The 25755-nt window shown below is 42.5% G+C and overlaps 1 protein-coding gene across 3 annotated transcripts in view; it reads right to left on the bottom strand.

Annotated features, from left to right (window-relative positions):
* The window catches only part of arhgap27 (Rho GTPase activating protein 27), a 77092-nt gene that overhangs the window by 5843 nt on the left and 45494 nt on the right, over positions 1 to 25755 (bottom strand). For all 3 annotated transcript variants that reach the window (XM_084079123.1, XM_084079124.1, XM_084079125.1), the window contains 11 exons: positions 23627 to 23944; positions 22186 to 22266; positions 20759 to 20884; positions 17560 to 17664; positions 12827 to 12894; positions 12429 to 12516; positions 10114 to 10215; positions 8098 to 8196; positions 5865 to 5958; positions 3716 to 3856; positions 413 to 511 (listed from right to left, as the gene is read on the bottom strand). In XM_084079123.1, the coding sequence (XP_083935249.1) occupies positions 413 to 511; positions 3716 to 3856; positions 5865 to 5958; positions 8098 to 8196; positions 10114 to 10215; positions 12429 to 12516; positions 12827 to 12894; positions 17560 to 17664; positions 20759 to 20884; positions 22186 to 22266; positions 23627 to 23944 (1321 nt within the window). The remainder of the gene's footprint in view (positions 1 to 412; positions 512 to 3715; positions 3857 to 5864; positions 5959 to 8097; positions 8197 to 10113; positions 10216 to 12428; positions 12517 to 12826; positions 12895 to 17559; positions 17665 to 20758; positions 20885 to 22185; positions 22267 to 23626; positions 23945 to 25755) is intronic.

The raw sequence follows: 25755 nt of genomic DNA on the forward strand, positions 1-25755 counted from the left end.
GAATATGTCAACTCGAACGCTAATAAAAAGAAGAATTATTAAACTGGTTTTCAGTTCTCTCTCTCCCCAAACACCTCAGGAGGAGGGGAGGCTCCACTTGTCGTCAATAGAAGCGTAATCAACACGCATTGACAATCACAGCGTCCATTCACACAGAGCGGTTTGAGCCAAACCTGCCAGCATAAAAACTGTTGCATGTCCGATACTGAGCCGGAATGTTGCGTTCATACAGACAGTCCCTTGGTTTGAACTCTGGAAAACTTACATAATACAGTGCATGTCTGAAAGTCGCTTTGTGACGTGCGAAAACAGCGTATCTACAAGCTCACAACGCAGCTTGTAGATCTGCTATTTTCAGGCTTGGGTCTAACCGAATTCAGACAACAACATCAGAAATGGGAATTTACTTTACCTCTTGTTTCCACGGCGTTGATGCATTTCTCCACAAAGCTGGGGACGGTGGTTCTCTCCTGTGCGCAGAGCGTGGACAGATGACAGCCAAACACGTTGTCTAGAGAGAGAGAGATCACAACATTCATGATGAACACAAAGAACACTACAACACCTTTAGAAATACTGTAACTAACGCTCATTTGTACAGTGTGACTCTGTTGGAGGTGAGCTGTCTGAAAGCCATCTAGAAGGGGATCTCTGTGTGTGTGTGTGTGTGTGTGTGTGTGTGTGTGTGTGTGTGTGTGTGTGTGTGTGTGTGTGTGTGTGTGTGTGTGTGTGTGTGTGTGTGTGTGTGTGTGTGTGTGTGTGTGTGTGTGTGTGAGTGTGTGTGTGTGTGTGTGTGTGTGTGGAAGGGAAAAGGCAGGAACCAAGTATAGAGCCCTGGGGGACCCCAATCAACTAAATATACAGGGTTTAAATGGTTGCGTGCAAGGCAGTAGAGTAACTAAAAGTGCTTTTCTGTAATTGATTGATTGATTGATTGATTGATTGATTGATTGAACACGTGGTACAGTATGACATTAAAGCTTAAAGGATGACACAAACAAGTCCTGAGGACTTGTTTCCATTGTGGTCCTATGTATTCATCAATTAATCAACATACAATTTACAATTTAGGCATTTAGCAGACGCTTAATCCAGAGCGACTTACAGTAAGCAAGGACAACACATAGCATTCCAGAGCACAGGTTTTTAATTGTTTTAAACGGGAGCACCGCGTTTTTGGAAACTCCAGTAGCTTTGCGTTTGTGCTGGGCACAAGCGTTTGTGTTTGTGCTTGTGCTTGCGGTGGCACCAGCACTTTACGTGCGGGCGCTTTTCCCTGCCTGCCGAAAGCTACAATATTTTCAAATCAGGCGCCTGGAAGCGCTTTGGCCGTGGCGTTTTCAGCCGAGGAAAAAAGCCCCGGGGCCTAAAAATGTTATCTGTTACTAAATGGGCAAAACTCACACACATAACCAACACTGCTGCCTGGAGGCCTGGCGCACGCGCACGCACACGCACGCACGCGCACACGCACACGCACACACACACACACGCACACACACACACACACACACACACACACACACACCCCTAAACAACAAAGCCGTTTCACACATTGCAACTTCGATAGAACTGAACACAGCCTCACACACACACAACGCACTGAAGGACCGAGGCTTAGACGTAGCTTAGTTTGTATGAGGCCTTCTAGTTATCAGAAAGTTCCACGGTTCAACTCCCGGCCTCAGCCTACAGTATGTGTCCCAGTGTCCATGAGCAAGACACTTAACCCCTAACTGCACCCCCTCCCAAGCACTCATGATAACCATCCGAGCAGCCATGGGCTGAGTGAAGCTGAAAAATACATTTCCCCCGTGGGTCTCTGTCGGGATGGAAACCTCATTATGTCCAAAACCGTTACTTTCCAGGATTCAAATTCAAAAGTATCAAAAGTAGCAGATCTACAACTCGCGCCACGTTTCAAGCTTGTAGATCTGCTACTTTTGATGATTTTATGTGACGCTGTAATATGATCAAGTAGGGCGTTAATGTACGAAAAAAAAAAAAAAAACGTTAAAATATTTATGTTTATAGCCTGATAGCAACGATATCAAATCAGCACCGTAAGCTACCGGCCCGCTCCGGGCGCTGGTACAGAACTCTGAGTACATAAGGTCTCTGTTTGCAGTGAGTTACCTGAGGTCATGTCCACTTTAAACAGCAGCCGTCGCTGAACAGGCCTCAGTGTGAACGGATGGCGCTCTTTGTTCTTTGTCATTGTTGCTGTATTATTGTATTGTTGTTATATTGTTGTTGTACCGTGTGCTCAATGTGTGCTCACATCAAAATGAAAGTACAGTGGCTGTGGAAAATAATTTACTAATAATTGACTTTAATTTTATTGTGGGACAATAAAGTCTAAAGGAGGCTGTCCGTGTGAGTGTGTGTGTGTGTGTGTGTGTGTGTGTGTGTGTGTGTGTGTGTGTGTGTGTGTGTGTGTGTGTGTGTGTGTGTGTGTGTGTGTGCAGCAACACAACATTCCAGCCTTTCAACTGTTTGCTTGTCCGAATTGTGCGCTCATATAGAAAATGAGATGAGCGTGGAGGCAGATGTCATGAGCATCAGTGTACCTGGGACACAAAGTGTACTGCGTACAGAGGCAGGAAAAAGGAGCCCATCGTACTCTGGCCCTCGGTCTTGGAACGACCTCCCCAGACCCCGGCTCAAATTAGCATCACTAATTCCCCTCAGGGAGTTTACCCCATTTAGACCAGGAACACCTATCTATAACGTTATTATAACAAGCCTGGGACGTTTTTCAGAAAACCTAGGTCAGGATTTTAGAAGGCGTTTTTAGAATTAAATTAACTCATTCCCTGCCAGACTTATTTCTGGCTGTGTTTGTTCTGCCAGCGATTTAGTGTTTTTTATAACTTTAAAAAATTCATCCTTTTTTTTTTTCATTATGATCGCAAATCCAATCGTTTCTAAACACACAGGCGATCCGTGCACGCCACTCAGACAACAGACATTCCGATCGGGGCGGAGTCTCTCTCCTTCAGCCCAGCGTAAAAAACCCATGTATCGCCATGTGAACGTCACGGCTCACTTACTTTTTTCACCTCGCCACAGACCTCGCTAAATCCCTTATGATGGCGTGTTCAACTGTTTGCAGACACACAGGGTAGTTGTGTGAGTGGCCCAGAGAAGACATTTTCAATCGGCGCCATTCCATTTTGCAGTAGTAGCAGTTTCTAAACAGCGTTTCTAAACAGCGTTCCACGGCGGAGAAACACAAAGCTGAGATAATGCCGTTTTAGAGGGAGACTTGAACAGGAAGCGGGCGGAAACGAAAATCTTCGATTGCCGTCATTTCCGTATCCGGGTGTGATACAATGAAATGTGTCACTGCGAGAGATGAAGGACGGTGAGATATTTTAAAATAAATGTCATTTGCAAAATTACGTTTTTAAGTCAGTGGCAGATTTGGTAATTGGAAAAAAATATGTTTTTACGTCAGTGGCAGTGAATGAGCTAAAGTGTAGTTTTTAATGAGCTGTTTTTATTTGTATTTGTACTTTTAATGTACCTATGTGAGTAATATCAGTAGTCTATCAGCCATATATGGCTGTGCTTTGAATTGTAATGTCCTTTTTTATGTCTGTCTTTCTTTCTTGTTGACCTGTGTGTTGACCTGCTCTTCATTCTTGTAAAAAGAGACTCACGTCTCAGTGTTATTACTGGTTAGATAAAGGTTAATAATAATAATAATGACCTCGGATGTATCCTTTATCCTTGAGGGACTGCATGGTGGGCCTTTTCATCAGGAACTTGATCAGCTTGGTTCTGACTTTCTTCTGGTCCGTCTCTCCAGCAGAAGAAGGGTGACCGCTGACACTCTGTCTGGATGTGGAAGCTGGATGGAAACAAACGAGTCTGTGACATGACAATCTGAACTTTATAACACTTAATCCACTCAAAAATAGTGAAAGTAGCCTATGTGGGGATCGTAAATGTTTATAGATTTTGATCCCCTTATTGATCCTGCTTAATCCATTAAGACCGGGAAAGCATCTGTGTCATTTTAAGATTTCTTTGGCTATTCAAAAATAGCAGATCTACAAGCTCACCGAGTGCTGTGCTATGAGCTTGTAGATTTTTTTTAAATCGTGAAAATGGGTGCAAATCTTTGAATAAATACATATATTTAAAGCGAACATTTTGACTCAAATCTTTGCTTCTAGGGGATTCTACAAATGACTTCTAAATCTTAAAGGGCAAGACCACTTTGGTAGAGGTTTGGGTTGTGTAGTTACCTTGCCATGATGTAACTCCAAGGGTGGGCAAGAATTAAAAAATAATTGCTCCATTGATTAGATATTGATCATTCAAAATATGCTCCTCATTGACTTACATTGTACGGTAAAACAGCTCTCAAAGTCACTCTTTTACCACATAAACGAACGCAAACAAAGTTGATTCAGACAATATAGAACATCACCAAACCCAGTACTGTTTTTTTTTTAAATAAAAATGTCAACTTCCTGTTGATTTAGCCATTTTTAATAAGTAGAAAACCTGGACTGGATCCACGGATCCGGATTCAGATCTTAAATAGTAAAATCAACAGGAAGTTGACATTTTTATTAAAAAAACAAACAGTACTGGGTTTGGTGATGTTCTATATTGTCTGAATCAGCTATGTTTGGGTTCATTTATGGGCTAAAAGAGTGACTTTGAGAGCTGTTTTACCTTACAATGTAAGTCAATGAGGAGCATATTTTGAATTATCAATTTCTAATCAATGGAGCAATTATTTTTGATTTCTTGCCCACCTTTGGAGTTACATCATGGCAAGGTAACTACACAACCCAAACCTCTACCAAAGTGGTCTTACCCTTTAACAGTTTTTTCAAAAAACGTATGTTGTTAGTTGCTCTCAAACTTTTTCATGTCAAGGACCCCCAAAATGATATGTATTTGGCCGTGGATCCCCATCTGAAAATGTTCCAGGGACCCGCCAGAAGCAAAGATTTGAGTTAAAGATGTTCACTTGAAGAAATATATATGTTCAAAGATTTGCCAAAAAATTGAATATTTTTTAAACAAATTGCCAAATAAATAATCAAAAAATTACACAGATGCTTTCCCAGTCTTAATGGATTATTGGACCAATTACTTATTAATCCTTTCATTGATAGTTGTTGACAAATCGGTGCTGATTTGGAGCACTCCATCTCTTTCCGTAGACAGTAAAAATGTAGCAAGCCATTACATAATGTTCCATGTTTTTAGTTGGCAGGCAATTCAACAGAAGTCAAAGCTTTGTTAGAACGACATACGTTTGTGCAAGTGATTTGATTTCATAGACATGACTCTGGTCTCTCTCTCTCTCTCTATTTGATGATGATTGTTATGATTATTTGATGATTTATTCAGATAGAACAGTGAATATAGAAGCAGGAAGTGTTAAGATCCTCAGCTTTGATTTAGTCAACAAAAATGTATTTCCACGGGCCGTGATGTCGTCGTAATGCCTGATTTATATACGTGGCTGCATGCCAAAAACAGCCGATCTACAAGCTCACAACGTAGTCGTAGATCGTCCGTTTTCTGGGTGTGACACCCGCGTGCAACAAAGCATAAAATGACATCTCTTCTCCGGTCTCCACTAACATTTTTGTCTAGTTTTCATTTCTATCTCAATATATTTAGTCATAGTTTTAGTCTTCATAGCTTAGTGGTTATATTGTTTTATTTAGAAAAAGGTAGTCATCGAACATTCGTCATAGTTTTAACACTGGAAGCAGGAAAGGCAGGAGAGAGAGAGAGAGAGAGAGAGAGAGAGAGAGAGAGAGGAGAAGAAACACAGCCTCATTAATGTGCTCTTACACGGTGAACCACCGGGGGGAGCAAGAGCTTACCCTTTCTCTTGTCTGTCCCTACAGGCCTGTCGTCTCTGTCTGCAGGTTTGTCACAGAATTCATCTTCCTCCTCAGAATGCTGGTCCTGATACTCCTGACAATAAAACAATGATATCAATGAGTTTAAAATACATACAAAGGACCTCTGATATACATTACATAGTTTATTAGAGTGCTTCTCAAACATTTTCATTGTCAAGGACCCCTCACCAGAAAGCATCTGTGTGTCATTTTAGATTTTAGCATTGGCTATTCAAAAATAGCAGATGTACAAGCTTGCTGTGAGCTTGTACATCTGCTATTTAAAAAAATAAATAAATAAACATCTTGAAAGTGTGAGAACTACTGGTTTAGAAGGCATTTGCAGAATCAGCCTCAGGTCTTAATGGGTTCATTGATATGAATTTTGGCCACAGACCCCGATCTAAAAAGATTTTGTGCTAGGGACCACCATAAGAGAAGATTTGTCAAAAAAATAAATAGCCGATCTACACAATAGTCGAGCTTGTAGATCAAATAGCCGATAAACTAGGGTATAAGTGTTTAAACATGTTGCTGGGGACCCCCTCTAACCCGCTCAAGGACCCCTGGGGGTCCCTGGACCCCAGTTTTGAGAACCAGTGTTTTAATAGACAAACTAACAACAACAACAACAGTGTGCATTAGAGAAGGAGTGCTAGCCACTAAAGCCTTACTCTTAGTTGCATGCCGTGAAAACAGCAGATCTACAAGCTCACAACAACGCTGCCGACGGCAGTGGCTCAGGAGGCCACTTGGGAATCGGAAGGTTCCCGGTTTGAACCCTGGTTCCCCCTGTGTTAGTGTCCTTGAGCAAGACGCTGAACCCCTAGTCTGGCGTGGTCAGATTGTTGCCCCACACAATGTTCAAATGCCTCCGTCATACCATACGGTCTGGAGCGCAACTCGCCTTTCCCACCCGATCGTAGTAGCTTGGCGACGCCCCCTTCGGTGACGTATGCAGAACTGCCTCTAACATGAGCGTACCGTCTTAAATAACTCCCAAAACCTAGCGATACCAGACGGCACCGTGGCGTGCAACGTTAAGCATAGACCAATTATTTGTTTACAAACATTGAGACTGGACGCACAGGTGACTGTTTCATGTAAATCAATTCCCAACAGATCCCCAAACCTGCTGTTTTGGGGTGCGCTGGTTTCAGTTCATTCAACCTCCTCCTGTGTGTTGGCCAGTGGGGTGCGCCCTAGCAACACATATATATATACTTCGTTGCTTAACGGTATTGCGCGCCGAGAACAGCTGACATACAAGCTCACAACCATGTCGCGGATGCGAACGCTGTGAGCTTGGAGGTCTGCTATTTTCTGCCTTTCTCTGCACGCGACACCATCGCGGGACGGAGCATAAATTAGGCTTGACGGGCTGCAGCTGCGCGAGCAAGAGCAGGTTCTGGTGCCGTGATCATAGAGCGCTCCCTCTGTTCTTATGACAGACACTGGAGGTGTGATTTAGAGGACAACTGCTTTGAATTGTTATTATTGTTTACACACAACAGAAACCAAGGATTATATATTTCAAGAGCGAGAGATCACAGTAAAGATCCTAAGTATGCTTCCTCCATACTGGGAGAAAAACAGCATCTGAAAGTTTGAAGGGATGCATTTTTACACGTGAGACTGTGACCACTTTAACATTGCATCTTATGAGCGGTGGGGTTCATTTGCTGCCGACCTGCGCGCGCATACTGGTTCTTATCAGTGTGACGTCGTCTGTTAAGGCGTCTATTAGCCCTCCTATCCCGGCGCCTTGGGATCAAATCTTATTAGGATTATGGTTAGGTTTAGGCATAGTTTTTGTCGCCCCCAGCAAGGCGGACCGCTAAGCCTGTTTGGTAAGAACAGACTACAGCAGTAGTTAGGCACAACAAACGACGACGGAGGCACGCCGTCTCTAGTGAACAAATTTTTTTCTTCATTTGGGCACCAATGTTGGTGCTCAAATGCAGAAGACTTGAGCACCGAGCAGACGCACCAGGGTTTCAAACGGTAGACGCACGCGCAGTAGTGTTTTAAATGTGGGAGGCCTGCAATCCCAGATTTGAAGGCAACTTCACTGTTATACCGTGGTTCTGGGGGCTTGGTGTGAATGGGTGAATGTGTGTGTGTGAATGGGTGAATGTGTGTGTGTGAATGGGTGAATGTAATGCACATTCTAAAGCACTTTGGATAAAAGGCTCTAAATAAAAGCACCTACCAGCTGTCGAATGGTGTCCACTATGACTTTGTGCCAGTCACTGATGATGGAGTCATTGTCATACTGGATCAGAAACTCTATGCCAGTCTTACTCTTTAACTGTGGAGAGAGACACAACATTACATTAGGATGTTAAAATCAAACACTCAAGAGTCAAATTCTGATTCTGTATAGCATACATAATCAGGGGTGCACATAACTGGTGCGCAGGTGCGCATGCGCACCCAAAATAAAAAATGCGCACCACATCAGGCGACGCGAGGCGCTTTTGCGCACCAACAGCTGGGACAGGAATTTCCAAGCTTTTATTTTTTAGCAAAAATAAAAAATAAAAGCCTGGAGATCGAGGGTAGGAATTTACTTCCTGAAGCCACACTCACACAATCACTCTAAAGCACCCGTCGGCCCCATGTACAGCCATTATGCACAGGGGTAGAGATATGACTCGCATCGCCTCGCGTCGCCTCGCATTGCCTCGCTGCGTGCACGCAGCCAGCAGCGGCTGTTAGAGGCACTCGTCACCGATGATGAACGCACCGTAATGGTGCAAAATATGCCGTGAACGTCCCAATCTGGCGGATAAAATCAGCGCAGCAGCACAGGGCACCAACCTTGGGGGCTTTATCTAACAGCGTGAGAAAAAAAAACGGCGAAAATCGGCGGAATTTAGAAGCAGAGCGTCCTTTTTTTTCTCGCCCCCCCCCCCCCCCCCCGTTGACAAACTGTCCGGTGGGCACCGTGCTGAACCCCCCCCCCCCCCCCCCCGTTGACAAAACTGTCCGGGCTGGACCCCCCCCCCCCCCGTTGACAAAACGGGACGGGCGCCATGCGCACCAAGTCACATGTCCAGGTGCTCTTCTGCGTACCAGACCTAAAAAGTTATGTGCACCCCTGTACATAATAGACGATAGCATGAATATAATAATAGAATTAGCATTTTATCATAGTCATAAAATATGTGAGCTGGTAGATGTGCTTTTGTAGCTATTTCCGAAACATTTTGGAAGTGAAAGTGGTTTTATTTGATTTATTTCATACATTCAAGATACAATTCACCAAGGTGAACACAATAGAATAGTACAATAGAATTATCAGGATAGCGCAAAAAGTCACAAGACTTCATTCCATTGCGGTCCCAGAATAAATAACAGCAGCATAGGTTTAAAGTATCTAACTGACAACACATTGTGTTATTCTATTGCAGCTCCATGAATGAATCAATGAGTTTTATTTCGAACATTGTTTAAAAAAGACATAAAATACAAAAAGAAAACAATGTCCGAAAAGAAGTAGGATGAAGTCTAAAACTTGTAAACTCCTACCCCCTTATTCACTGGTAATTTTCACAATTCTCCAAAATGTATTCACAACCTAAACATCTCCACTGCATGTTTTAAAAAAAACATGAAAATAGAACAATAAAGCAAAATAAAACCAACCCTACTACAAGCAGATACTATATCTAAAAACAGTCAATCCAACGGGCCCACGACAGGCCACATTACAACAGGGAATGCCAGGAATTGATAGGTCAACACGGCCCCTCCTCATCCAAATACCTCTTAAATATGATATTAATGTACTACTACATAGTGTGCAGTAGTACCCCTAGACGGGCACGTAACATTAAACAATCACTGTATTGTAATAATATCATTCATCAAAATATCACACCAAATATAAAACCAATGTAAAAGAGATAAATAAATAGAACATTAGATTTAAAAACACCCAGTACCAGCCATACAAACAGGGTCCAGTGCAGTGACCAACCAGTTGCTCTATTCTAACTTGCCCATCAGGTTAAGTGTGTCTGTGGGTTTTTACAAATATTGACCCAATTGAAAAGTAATAACAAGATCTCTTGACTAAATAACAACTACATTGGATCCATTTCTATTTAAAAAAAAAATATATGGGCATACAAAGTGTCTGCCTGACATCGACAACAATATAATACATGATACATACAGGATGCATTCCTGTGTCTAGTGCCAACAACAAATTCAGACATACCTCTATAACGTTCTTCTTGCTGGACTTGTCTCGGGCGGCCCACCCAATCGTTGCCCCTCGTAGGTCTACGGTGACCTCAGCCACGATCTGATTGGTCTTGTTCTATGAGGAGCAACACGCGCGCGCGCGCGCACACACACACACACACACACACACACACACACACACACACACACACACACACACACACACACACACACACACACACACACACACACACACACACACACACACACACACACACACACACACACACACACACACACACACACACACAGAGGGATGTTGGTTAACCTGATGGTGCCACATTCCTAGGAATCAGACACTTAGACAAAGCAGGGACTGTGTGTGTCTGGAGGCTCTATAACCAGAGGGTTTGTCTTGTCTGTATGTCGTCACCCTGCAGCAGCAGCAGCAGCAGTGTGATCACATGCTCGTCTCCATAGCTAAGTTAATTATCTTTCATTTCCTATAAAATGTCGGAGGTGGATTGTCAGTCACGGCACCACAACACCATGTACGTAGGCTGCACCCATCTCAGGCAGCTTCTGGAAGTTCCAAAACAGCTGTACACTTCTTCGTCATTATGACAAACGGCGAAAATAGCAGACATACAATCTTACGGTGTGTCGTGATGTCTGTGACGTGCTGTGAGCTTGTATATCTGCTATTTTCGCTAGTATCACTGACATGAAACTAAAAGGTCCTTTAATGGACCCTTCGCTAAACCCCACCCCAAAAGCGATTGTCCAATGCCAGCTTAGCAACCGTTGTTAGCCTGGCACAGGTCTGGCAAACTTTCATCACCTGCCAGCCATAGCTGTCAATGTTATTTCGCCCGCACACACACACAATCATTTGTTTCAAATGATTGTGTGTGTTTCTGCCTGTTTCGAATTCCGCACGTTAAAGTATATTCATTCATTTGTTTGTCTATTTATTAACTGCTACTGTAGTCTTACCCTGCGGTACATGAAAACTCCTGTTACAGTCATGGATCAACTTCAACCTGGTGTTTGCACTTTCTCCATTTACGGTCCGTACATCTATATAAACGTTCAGATTTCAAAATATAAATTGCTTATGATATGTCCACGGATGTTAAAATTATGCACGGGACTCTCAAAAGTACCCGTATATTCTGTGTTGTTCAATAAAAAGCATTTTAATCCGATCGGTGGCCATTTTCTCATAGAGTTATAATGTATCAGAGTGCAATACACCTACCAACCGATAGGGTCGCTCAGTTGAACGCATATGGAGAAAATGGCCACCGATCAGATTAAAATGCTTTTTATTGAACAATACGGATGATACGGGTACTTTTGAGAACCCGTACATAAATGTAACATCCGTGGCCATGGAATAAGCACTTTCTATTTGAAATATGAACGTTTCTGTAGATGTACTGGCCGTAAATGGAGACAGTGCAAACACCAGGTTGAAGTTCATCCATGACGGTCGAGACAGTCGACCGTCGTGTATCCATGGCTATTACTCCCTCTAACATTTCCCGTGTTTTTAGTTTATTGAAATAATGTCATGCACATTTGTCCAGTGCATAGCCTACTGCAGGCCTTGTTGACTAGATTTAGAAGAGATTTTGAAGCTCTTGCTACTGAAATGATCGATTATTTTTAAGGGGAAAAGCCGCCATTTAACATGCAAGTCAATGGGTGAGAAGCAAAGTTTGCCAGGCGCTGCCAGGCCTGGGTGTGACTAACTCCGCACCACCAGTCACAGAGTGGAGTGGGTGGGGGTTAGCGAAGGGTCCATTACTTCACCTAAAATATATATGTTTGTGTGATGAGTACATCCACACGAAGCTTGAATATTACATGGCATCCATCCCTATTTTTGAATCGTGTCATTATAGGTGAACATTTAAAAAATTAATTAAATCCAAAGATTTCTTTTTTTTGGAAGATCTGCAATCTCAACGTCTTGTGAGATTGCAGGTTATTTCTGAATTGTCTATTTTCTAAAAAAAACTTTAATGCAATCTAAGTTGATTTTGTAATCCCAACTGTGGGATCAGTTTGGGACCCATAGAATCTGGCATCAGTCGGGCTCTGGGCAGGACTACCTATGGAACATCCACCTTCACAACATCATGTTGAGAGGAACAGACAAGATGGGAGTGCTGTCTGAAGCTCATGCTGGGTTTACTACTAGCATTGTCACGATGTCTGCCATGACATTAGTACTGTTACTATTCCTTTTAATTGTACTCACACTATTAATACTATGTAACATAACTTGTAGTAGTAGCACCCGTACTATAATAACACTACTAGAGTCATACTATGTCATACCGAAGCTCCTGTGTTTGCAGATTTGGGGTCTTTGTGGAACGTCAACACGCCTCCATGGAGTACTGTCCACGACTGAGCCCAGTTCTTCCTGCACGCACACGCACACACACACACACACACACACACACACACACACACACACACACACACACACAAGGTTATTGTTTAGTACAGTAAGCCTTACAACACAAACACGTGCACAGAATAAAGCTACGCACGCACACCCAACACACACACGCATGAACACACACACACACACACACACACACACACACACACACACACACACACACACACACACACACACACACACACACACACACACACAAACACACACACGGTTCTTAAAGAGCATAGAAGCTTCCTCATAAAGCACAAATAAAGAGCTTTAAACATACCGTACTTTCTTGCCGTGTTCACACACTTTTGTTTTGTTTAGAATTCCAGCTTTCTCCAAGTTCTGTACCTGAAAAGATAAACACATCACAGCATATTAATATAGTTCATGTTCCTCTATCTCATCATCATGCAGTAACTTCATCAGGACACACAGGAATATGTGATGAAGGGATGAGCATATATATGATGTTGCCATGCTGAACACACACACAAAACCACCACAGGGGGGCATCATTCAACAGCTTTATGAATGTGGTCAAACCATGGCCATTATAAAAACAAATTAACTTTATCTTTATTCAAGAAATGTTCAAATTTTTCTAAGCAAAGAAAATCCTTGGCATGGATTGCATAAAAATAAAAATGTAAATAAAAATTATAATAAAAGTACATGCATGTATGCATATTACATATAAAGGAAATAATGTGCACACACAATACAACAGGCATATAAACCATGGTAAATGGTAAATGGTGCATTTATATAGCGCTTCTATCCGAATCGCTTTACATTGATTGTGCCATTAACCCATTCACACACACATTCATACACCGATGGCGGAGGAAACCATGCAAGGCACCAACCTGCTCATCGGGAGCAATTAGGGGTTCAGCGTCTTGCTCAAGGACACTTCTACACTAACTCTGGGGGAGCCCCCCAGCCCGGGATCGAACTGGGAACCTTGCGGTTTTCCAGTTCACTCTACCCGGCCACTCTACCCCTGAGCCACTGCCGCCCCATGGCCATGGCCACCATGGCCATTATACTGCCTGGACAATTAAAAAATGGCAGATATACAAGCACAGAGTGTCCGCTTTTATTTCTTCACGATTAGATTACTGTAATTCCATCTATTCAGGCCTCTCCAAAAAAGCAATATCGCGTCTCCAATTAGTGCAAAACTCAGCTGCTAGACTTTTAACCAACACCAAGAAACGTGACCATATCACCCCCATGTTAGCTGCTCTTCACTGGTTACCTGTTCATTTTAGAATTGATTTTAAGATTTTACTTATGACCTTTAAAGCTGTGAATGGACAGGCCCCCCTTTTATATTTCTGCCATGCTGGAACCTTATAGGCCTGTACGCAGCCTCAGATCCTCTGATAAGGCCCTCCTGGAGACCCCCACACACACCCCAGCTCATCACAAAGGGTGGAAGAGCTTTTGCAGTCCGGGCCCCTAAGCTTTGGAGATCTGCTATTTTTGGATAAAGTTCTCCTCAGAAAAAGGGATGCTAGGGTTCAAGTGGTTACGGTAAAAAAAAACAAACATATGACACAAAGATTTGGCGGACCCCCTGTAGTAACTCTGAGGACCCCCTAGGGGTCCCGGACCCCCTGTTGAAGAACCTTGCTCTATTAGGTAATTATTATTTGGTGAATAAAATGTAATTTTATACACTATCTGTATGGTAGAGTATGTTAATACAATTCATAAGACATTTAGATGATGTGTCTAGGTTTGACATGATCCTGTTTCTGGTTTGACACAAATCTTGACCTTATCCCCTGAGCAAGCAGGCAGGCTCTATTAGCTCAGTGGTAAAACATTTCAGTACGTGGCACAGGAGCCCCGGGTTCAAATCCGGGGTGGAACAGTGAAGTTACAGAGTGCTAACCCTTTAAATAGGCTATATTAAGAAATGACAATGACCTGTATGAATAAACAAAAGAACACTAATAATAGGACTATGGCTACATAGCTCTACAGCGCGTTGAGTATTGAGAGCTACTGATCTTGTCTGTCTGTGATCCACTCATCCACTGATGACGAAGGTCCTGTGAGCCAAACGTTTGATAATTGTTAAAGGAATTTTGCATAATTATTCTGCAAAATGACTGCAATTGTCTCAAATAATTGCGATCATATGATTACGTCATAATCAGTGGTGTAAAGTAACTAAGTACATTTACTCAAGTACTGTACTTAAGTTGAGCTTGTAGATCTGCTATTTTCAAACATTTTAGTACTTTTACTTTTGGTACTTTAAGTACATTTTGATACCAATACTTTAGTACTTTTACTAAAGTAAATGTTGAACTCCGGACTTTTTGCTTACTGAGTACTTCTACATTGCAGTATTGATACGTTTACTTAAGTAAAACACTAGTACTTTTTCCACCACTGGTAATATACACTGCATCTATAATGCAGTGTAATCAGCATTGTGCCGTATATAAGCAGCTTTCCAACAGAACCAGACGTCCCCTGTTTATTTGTCATTTCTTTCTCTTATGTAAATGTATCATGTCCAGCCGTGACAGCAGTCAAATAACATTTGAATAAACTTCCATGGACTTTATCTGTGGCAGCGCTGCAGTGTTGCCAAGTCTGCTTATTATAAGCAACGTTGGGCTTGTTTTTCTGTAAAGTTCCTATATAGTTCTAATATTGTTAGTTGCAGGTTGTGGCTTGCTTCTAAAGTGTAGTTGCTTATTTGGGCTTGTTTCCTAATGTTGTTTAAACCAGTGATTCTCAAAAAAAAAAAAAATTAAAAACATTTCACATTTCCATTTACTTTCAAGATTTGTGTTGAAAATAGCACAACAAGCTTGACTGTAGATCTGCTATTTTCAAATAGCCAATGTGTATAGGCGCCTTAACAGACAACGTCACACTGATAAGAACCAGTATGCGTGTGCAGGCCGGCACCAAATGAACCCCACCGCTCATAAGATGCAATGTTAAAGTGGTCACAGCCTCACGTGTAAAATTGCATCCCATCAAACTTTCAGATGCTGTTTTTCTCCCAGTATGGAGTAAGAATGCTTAGGATGTTTACTGTGATCTCTCGCTCTTGAAATATACAATCCTTGGTTTCTGTTGTGTGTAAACAATAATAACAATTCAAAGCAGTTGTCCCCCAAACCCCGCCTCCAGGGGCTGTCATAAGAACGGAGGGAGCGCTCCAGAACCTGCTCTTGCTCGCGCAGCTGCAGCTGCAGCCCGTCAAGCCTAATTTATGCTCCGTCCCGTGAAGGTGTCGCTCGCAGAGAACGGCCCGAGAATAGCAGATCTCCAAGCTCACAACGGTCTCATCCGTGTCGCAGTTGTGAGCTTGTATGTTAGCTGTTCTCGGCACGCAATACTAGCCACACTAGCCAACACTCAGAGGGGGTTGAATTAACTGAAGCCAGCGCACCCCAAAACAACAGGTTTGGGGATCTGTTGGGAATTGATTACATGAAACAGTCACCTGTGCGTCCAATCTCAATGTTAGTAAACAAATAATTGGTCTATAGGGTTTAAAGTGGTTAACAACACTGATCTAGTTTGCTTCTTTTTGGGGCTTGTTTTCGTAGACCCGGTTGCTTGTGTTTCTCACAAAAACCTGGCAACACTGGCGCGCCGTAACATCACAGTGAACCGGGCGGTCTCATTGGGCGGACAGCGTTGAGTGTAAAGGAGACCAATATTGACTCAATACCTCAACAGGACAACAGTTACTGTACTGCAGGATGATGACGAGGCATTTATGCAAACAGGGAATGAATGGGACACGCATGCTTGTTGACATTATGGCTTATAGTTCCTGGAGCGATAGATCTCACTACAGCACTGGCCCCTCATAGATAGACACAAGTAGGGCTATAGGTGAATAATGTCTGATATCATGATATTTATTTTACCAAATACCTTGATAATATCATATTGAGACGATATAAATGTCCTTGAATTATTTCACAATTGTCCAAAGAAAAAATAAAACAAATTAGCAGCATCTTGTAGATCTGCTATGTTTAGTATTGGTTTACCAAATGCCAAATGATTCCTCCCCACACACATCCCTGCGTAGGCTTATGTGATCACAATATTACGGTATATGCAAAATCCTCAACTCTCACATCATGACATGGATATTATTATTATTGCCACCAGCCCTACACAGAAGTGTCTATCTATGCGTGGGCCTTAACACTAAACACAAACCCACGTTATAGCGAAGCCACTGTGAGGTCAAATAGTAAGGCCTTCTCCACGGCCTGAACCCATAGACCTTAAGAGAGAGACACAGAGAGAGAGAGACATAGAGAGAGAGACACAGACAGACAGACACAGAGAGAGACACAGACATACAGACATACAGACATACAGAGACAGAGACAGAGAAAGAGAGAGGGAGAGGGAGACAGAGAGCAAGACACAGAGAGAGACACAGAGAGAGAGACACAGAGAGAGACACAGACAGACAGACAGACAGACAGACAGACAGACAGACAGACAGACAGACAGACAGACAGACAGACAGACAGACAGTGAGACAGTGAGACAGTGAGACAGATAGACGACAGAGACACAGAGAGAGATAAAGAGACAGAGACAGACAGAGCCATTGGGTCCTATACTTATCAGATGATCAGTACCATAACAGAGCTCATCTATAATACAGTGTACTGTAATCAGCATAACGTCTCTGTCAGTAGAAACCTCATATGTAAAAAAAGAAAAGGTTACTTTTCAGGATCCAAATGTAAAAAAAGTGAAACAATAGCAGATCTACAAGCTCAAAACGCATCGCCTAGCACCGCGTTTCCAGCTTGTAGATCTGCTGTTTTTGGATACTTTTTGTGTGACGCTGTAGTATGATCAAAGTAGGGCGTTAATTTACGAAGAAAAAAACCCCCGCAAAAAGTTAAAATATGGAGATAAGAGTTTTTTTCTGCCTGACGACAGCAACCATAATGAGTATCAGCAGACCAGACGGGTTACAGAGGGACATGGACTCACGTGATGCTGCTGGCTCTCTGGAGACTGACCCATAGAGGAGGTGCTGTCACCTCCTCCTCCTCCTCCATGGTCTGACAGGTTCCTCCTGTGAGTGGGGAAGAACCTCTGAGAGAGGAGAGGAGAGGAGAGGAGAGGAGAGGAGAGGAGAGGAGAGGAGAGGAGAGGAGAGGAGAGGAGAGGAGAGGAGAGGAACACACATTTTAGGACGTGTCATTCAACCACAGAAAACATCAACATACCATCGCTGTCAGTTTGGAAACCTTGAATGTCCAAAACCGTTTCTTTTTTATTATTAGGCTATTTACTAACAAAGGCAAACAGTGAAAATAGCTGATCTACAACGTGTCACAATCGCGACACGATGTGAGCTTGTTTGATCTGCTATTTTTCACAACTTTTGTGTGAAACGATTATACTTGAGACAAAAACCATGAAGATTATTCCGGTTAGAGAAAAGCTTTTCTCTATAAACTATTAACTGTATACACTATGACAATACTATAACTAATCTACATAACTGTAACTATAATAACTCATCTTTATAACTGTATACACTATATGATGTCCACACATCTTAACCCGGAACGGTCTCATCTTAACGGAAAATGTTTCTACATGTTGGGATTTAATTTAATTGGATTTAATCCCAGACAGCCTGTCTGTCTGTCTGTCAGACAGACAGACAGGCTGCCTGTCAGAGGGCAAAACGATTTAAACAGGCAAACAAACAAAACAAAACAAACACTGTGTGTGTAATAGAGCTATACAGTACTATACTGTAGGGCATTCATTTACGAAGAGACACACATAAAGTTCTAATATGGAGATAGGAGGGTTTCTATTATAAGAGTCAAGATGACATGGCTTCTTAGGCCTGGTATCTTTTAGGTACAGCCTTGGTCCTGAGACTATACAAGCAAGTTCCTCTCTTATCTTTGTATTCAACGATCTACTGCCATTATTTATTTTGCCTCTCTTGAAGTTAATGATTAATTTGACAGCTGTATTATCCCGTCCCCCTGTGTCTTTTAGTTTTCTACTCCTTTAATTTGTTTTTTATGCTTCCTTCTTTATTTTCCACTTTCTTTTTATGTACTTGTTTTTTTTGTACTTGATCTTTTCTTTTTTTTTTGTGTAAAGCACTTTGAGTTGCATTTTATCTATCTATGAAAGGTGCTTTATAAATACATATCATCATCATTATCTAGCTTGCACAAAAACTCATTTGACCCACTGTTTTACACCTGCAAATCTGTGATGTGACAATAAAGTGATTCTAGTAAACCTACATTCCTTAGTGGATCTCAAGGCTTGTGAAGGAACACAAAACAAGATCATTTATATAGAACTCCAAGGTTTTATTCCTATAGAAACACCCTTACATGGATGTGTTGTCAGTCTATTTTATACTGGTGAAGTAATGCTTCATTTCTGCTACAGTCGCACGCCAAAAATAGCAGATCTAGGAGTTCACAGCGCGTCGTAGATCTTGTAGATCTGCTATTTCCGGGCGTATAAATGGGTCTAAGCTAAAGACTTCAAAAGAAGTCGGAGCGTCAGGTGTGACGCATTGCCCTCACCCTGCCTGAAGCATTCAGTTTAACACCTGGCACACCCTGCCTGAAGCATTCAGCTTAACACCTGGCACACCCAGCCCTGCCTGAAGCATTCTGTTTAACACCTGGCACACCCAGCCAGTCTGACATGACTCACCGCTTACGCATGTACAGTGTGTGTGTGTGTGTGTGTGTGTGTGTGTGTGTGTGTGTGTGTGTGTGTGTGTGTGTGTGTGTGTGTGTGTGTGTGTGTGTGTGTGTGTGTGCAGGGCGTTATCTCACATTACTCACTGATTTTCTCTCCATTGCCCTGTTTATAATCGTACTCTACAATAGCAAAGATTCATCTTAGCCCTATGTAGCAAGAAATGTGCCCCGTCTAGACTGAGAGTGTGTGTGTGTGTGTGTGCGTGTGCGTGTGTGCGTGTGTGCGTGTGCGTCCTAATTTTACGAACATTGTCCTGCCTTCCAAACTTTATCTTGATAATTAGACCTTAAATCATTTTGATTGCTAAACAATAGCAGCATGCAGTGCATTTTTGTTCTACGACGTAATGTAACCTCAGGAGGATGGGCTTTGTAGTTCTTTTGTCCATTATTAGGTTACACATTACCTAATAAACTACAGGTTGCTGCTCAGTGGCATGTGAGAGAGGCGTTGCTGCAGAAATCTCTGTTGCAAGTTTCCAGTGAAACAGGAAGTTGTACACAACATGAAGAGGGAAGCAGACAGAGAGCGAAGGAGAGGACAGTGTTTACTGTGTTGTTGTTATCGTCAACAAGTGAATGTCATTTACTTATATCGCTACGAATGCACATTCAAAGCAAAAATACTGCACATTAAAATAAAACCACTTAAACCCTATAGTGTAATTGCATGGGGTCACCCAGGGTTTTACTAGGTCCTCCCCTTTTTCCCCCTCTACACCCAAATCTCTTCACTGGAAATAGCTGATAACATGTCACAATTGACGTGTCTGTCATCTTCGCCGAATGTTCACCCCAGAATAGGGACGTATTTTTAAAGATTTCTTTGGCTATTAAAAAATAACAGATCTACAAAATCTACATATCTACTAACCCCATCCCTCAAAAAATGCAGTTCGCTGGGTTCATTTAAAACCCGTAAAAACTCATCTTTCTGGAGGCCATAAAAGGAGGTAGTACCAGTTTCCCTGTAGACAGACGACCCCCCTCCCCTTTTCTTTTGTATATATATTTTTTTTTCCATGCTTTTTTTTGTACATAGTGGTATTTTTTCTCTGTATTTTTATGTTGATTTTTGAGCTGTTTGGTTGATACTTTATATGTCTATGACATTAATTCAAGGACCCCAACGGAAAAAAGCCCGCAAGGACTTTTTTGGCCGGACCTTTTAGACAAAAGTATTATAAATGTAACTGTGTTGTTTTACATTCTTTTGCCTAATAAAAATTTCAATCAATCAAAAAACAAGCTCATAGCGCTGCACTTGTAGATCTGCTATTTTTGAAAAATCGTGAAAATTCGCGCAAATCTTTGAATATATATGTTTTGCTGAGCCGAGTCGTGACGTACAGGACCCATGGGGTGTGTGTGTGTGTGTGTGTGTGTGTGTGTGTGTGTGTGTGTGTGTGTGTGTGTGTGTGTGTGTGTGTTCTCACCGTGTCTTCGTGTGCGGCGCTGAGCTGTGCAGGACCCATGGTGTGTCTCCAGTTTTTATTTACGTTAGAAACGCTGTCGGCCTCGACACCGTTGCCCACCTTACCCTGACCTGACGCCACAGGGGCCTGCACGGAGAAACAAGAGGTTTATGTCATTTATTTCATTACAGTGGTGGAAAAAGTAAAAGATTTTGTTTACTTAGGTAAGAGTATCAATACTGCAATGTAGAAATACTCTTTTACAAGCAAAAGTCCGGTAATCGAAATTTACTTGAGTAAAAGTACACAAGTAAGTTGGCATCAAAATATCCTTAAAGCAGTAAAAGTAGTCGTGTATGACATGTTTTAAAACTATTAGCCTCTGAGATGTAGCGGAGTAGAAGTCAAAGTATTGAAAATTGGAAATACTCCAGCAAAGTAAAACATACCTCAAACAGTACTTGAGTACAGTTACTTAGTTACTTTACACCACTGTTTAATTAGAAATGTACTATATATCGTTGCTGTCAGGTGGAAACCATGTATGGTAGTGATGAGCGGGTCGGGTTTTTTCATGACCCGCCCCGCCCCACGACGGAACCCAACCCGCCTCAACCCGCCCCGCGAACCCATATATAAATCTATGGCTCAACCCGCCCTGCGACCCGCAATGTTTTTTTAATTCTGTAAAATCATGGTTAGAAAATAATCCCCAAGTGTATTCAAACTGTTTTATTGTTATTATTCTTATTCTTATTAAGAATACAGACAAAACAAGAGCATGTGATTATTTTTATTTTTTTTTGCGTGTGAGAGCGCCTGACCCGCTCACCCGCAGCCCGCATAATTGCCTCTGAAATTCTGACTCGACCCACCCGCGCCGTGGGTTGACCCGCGGGTTACGGGTCGACCCGCTCATCACGGTTCCAAAGGATCTAATGTAGTTATAATTTAGTCACAACTTGACTTGCTGACCATATTTCACATTTTGCTCACTGCTTAACTTATTGTATATTATACATGTAATATACATGTATATATACATGTATATTATACATATTTATTGGAATATGACATTTGTATTGTAATTGGTGTCACTGCAAAGCATTTTAAAACTACAAGCTCACAACGCCTCGCGCTGCGAGGCGTTGTGAGCTTGTAGATCTGCTATTTTCGGCTAAGGTTGTCCTTAGAGTAGGGATGCTAGGGTTCAAGTTCAAATGTAAAGAACTAAGTTCCTATCACACAATGATTTGGCGGACCCCCTTTAGTACCTCTGAGGACCCCTTAGGGGTCCCGGACCCCCTGTTGAAGACCCCTGTGTTAGGACATGAGTCCTTTTAGTTTGCGCGTCACACAGCGTTCTATCTCCCAGGCTTAGCCTGCCGGCAGATACATTTATTGGGGATTGTTGTCACCACAACAGGTTTAGCTGAATGAAGTTATACCTCAGGGAGGTTCCACTGGGACTTGGATCCGTCTCTCAGGTAGTAGTACGTCTGTCCTCTGTCGTCCAACGACTTGATCCACTGTCACATGACAAACACATTACCGTTAATGAGGCTTCTGGTGGCCTATAGCGTTTTCAATGTTTATAAAGACATTGACGGATATCTGATTAAAATGACTGACTGGGTCTGTTCCTGGCAACAGAATAAAAGCCAGTCCAACATTATAAGTGACGCTGTAATATGTTTGCAACAACAAGAAAGCACCTAGTGGTGGTAGTGTTGAGTGGTTCTCAAACATTTTCATGTCAAGGACCCCATAATTGATATATATTAGGCCACGGACCCCCCCATGTGAAAGGATTTTGTGCCAGGGAGATTCTGTACATTTTTCCAAAAATAGCCGATCTACAAGCTCACAACGCACGCCGCCCGATGAATCGACGCGTAGTGAGCTTGTACATTAGCTATTTTTGAAAAGCTTTTTTTTTAATTGTTGCTGGGGACCCACTGGGACCCCCTCAAAGGACCCCTCGGGGTCCCCAGACCCCACTTTGAGAACCACTGAGGCACAGGTGTTGATCCTTAAAAATCATCTTGAAATATTAGTAGTTATCAAAGGTGATGCTCATATTAACCTTAGGAAGTATTAAATCGTTTTTTTATTAGCACATGCATTCCATAGGGCTAGACCACACATGGACAAATGACATCATCAACTTGCGACGGGAGCATATTGAGTGAATAAATACAATATTTTAGGTGTTTTTAATTTCAAATTGTAGTTACATAGGGCAATTATAATGTATTAAGGCATAATATGGCCTTTTTTTTTTTTTTTACTTAATTTTTATCCCACGATTTTGTAACCCTATTTTTTACTCCCAGTGCCAATTGTCTATGTAATCCTGGGCACTACCTTCCCTCTGCCAACCTAGGGAGGCCAGGGCCGAGCTCATGCCTCCTTCAATGCATGAGAGCCAACTGACCTTCTTATCACCTGACAGGGGAGAGTTTCCCTGGTAGGACGTAGCGCGTGGAAGGAACACGTTATTCCAACCAGTTCCTTTCCCCTCCATCAGGCGCCCCTGCTGACCAGGGGGAGGCAGTATAGTGACATGGATTACTGCATGTTTTTGTGAGGGTATCTACCCTAGGAGACACGGGGAGAACATGCAAACTCCACACAGAGTAGGCCCTTTCACCAACCCCACCTAGGGTATGGGCACTGATGCGACGCGGAGGAGAGACCACCCCAGCGCCCACAGCGTCCCCTGCGGGAATCAAACCCAGGACCTTCTAGGTGTGAGGCGACAGCGCTACCGACTGCGCCACCGTGCCCCTCATAATAAGGCTTATTAACATTTTAACCAAAATGTTGTTTTTGTCTTTAGGAAAACATTTCACCCCCCTCCCCCTGCGTGGCCGGTGGGTATCTAACCTGCTCCTGTGAGTGTTGGCTGGTGAACACCCACGTGCCGTCGGGCTCGGTGGTGAGGATCCATCCTGGCGGAGCGTGACGGTCCAGCCTGGCTCTGGGGATGTCAGGCTTGGTCACGTGACTGAAGTTGTACTCCTGCTGCGTGGAGGAGGGGCTGTGAGGAGAGCCGTGGCCGCTCAAGCTGTACTCCTCCTGTGTGGAGGGGCTTTGAGGAGACGCAGGGACGCTGCTCCTCTCCTCCTCCTGGAGGAGGAGGTCTGCCACGTCAGCAGCTGCATGGAAGACCTCTGAGGGGTAGTCTTCATCTGGCAGAGGAGGCTGGAGGGTTGGCATGCATGGTGGAGACAGCAAGATGAACACATATACATGTTTGTGTTACTACTGTATACTTCATCAACATTTTAGCAGTGGTGGGAAAAGTACTCAGATATTTTACTTAACCCATTAAGACCGGGAACGCATCTGTGTCATTTTAAGATTTCTTTGGGCTATTCAAAAATAGCATATCTACAAGCTCATAGCGCGAGTGCCGCGCTATGAGCTTGTAAATCTGCTATTTTTGAAAAATGGTCTTGCTGGGGACCCACTGGGACCCCCTAAAAGGACCCCTAGGGGTCGTGATTTTTTTGGGGGCAAATCTTATATATTTTTTTTTTAAGGCGAACATTTTTTACTCAAATCTTTGCTTCTGGGGGTCCCTGGAACAACATATTTTGAGATGGGGGTCCGAGGCCAAATACATATAATGTTGGGGGACGAAAAGTTTTTTTTTCAAAGCTTTGAAAGACATTTGTAGAATCCCCCAGAAGCAAAGATTTGAGTTACAAATGGTGCATTAAAAATTTATATATTAAAAAATGTGCACACATTTTCAAGATTTTGTGTGTCTGCTCATTTCTCTGTGTCATCACTTCCTATTTCACTTGTTTCATCTCTATCCTGACTGAGTTCTCTATCCTGATTGGATAGAATTGGTATCGCTGACCTGAACATGCATTTTCTGTTTATTAAAGAGCTGGAGAGACATGGAGACTCCTGTTACTGAACACTCTATGGCGTACTATAAGAATATAGAGCTATTTAACACTTATTTTAACCAAAGACAATCACTTACCCTACTGTACCTTTAAGTAAAAACAAAATAGCAATACCGCAATATAAAAATAGATGCACACACACACACACACACACGCACGCACGCACGCACGCACGCACGCACACACACGCACACACACGCACACGTCACTGCGAATAATAATGTTTAAATGTGACTAAATCCTAATCGAGGGATTTGTGAGATAGTATTATTCAGTATAATTAGTTTATTATTTCTAACTAGTTCAGAATGAGGACAAGCTTGTTAAGTTGTTGCACAGCTCTGGGGACAAGCTGAGAATAGAGCCTGACCCACAGAACCTGACCCGTATGGGACGGAGGGACTGAGGGACGTTTGAGTGGCACCCGTATGTCTTTTATATATTACTCATACGTATATTAACCCATTAAAGGGATAGGGGACAAAACAATCCATCTGTTCAAGTCTCCATGGGGTGACTAACCCTGTAAGACCGGGAACACATCTGTGTCATTTTCAGATTTCTTTGGCTATTCAAAAAATAGCAGATCTACAAGCTCAAAGCGCTTTCCAAATCTTTGAATAAATATTTTTTAAACTCAAATTGTATTTTTAACTCAAATCTTTGATTCTGGGGGATTCTACAAATGTACTTTTTTTTTTTTTTTTTTTAACTTATGTTGCTATAACATCAGTGGTTCTCAAACTTATATTTATGTCAAGGACCCCCACAATTATATGTATTTTGCCGCCGACCCCCATCTGAAAATATGTTGTTCCAGGGACCCCCAGAAGCAAAGATTTGAGTTAAAGAGCCTGAGGTTGAATAATGACAGTGTTAAGAAATATCTACATATGTCAGTTCTCAAAAATAGAAGTAACATTTGAAGATATTTTCTGGTCGTCAGAAATGTACATATTAGCGACTGCAAACTGTAAAAGGGGCGCTCATCGGAGAGCAGATCTCCACCACACTGTGTGGTCTACGAAATCTGCAGGAGTAGTATACAAAAAAATAGTTTTGAAGACAATGCAAAATGGTGGAAAACTCCCC

Source organism: Gymnoscopelus microlampas (genome assembly GCF_963454915.1).
Source record: "Gymnoscopelus microlampas genome assembly, chromosome: 14".
In the NCBI taxonomy this organism is placed as follows: domain Eukaryota; kingdom Metazoa; phylum Chordata; class Actinopteri; order Myctophiformes; family Myctophidae; genus Gymnoscopelus; species Gymnoscopelus microlampas.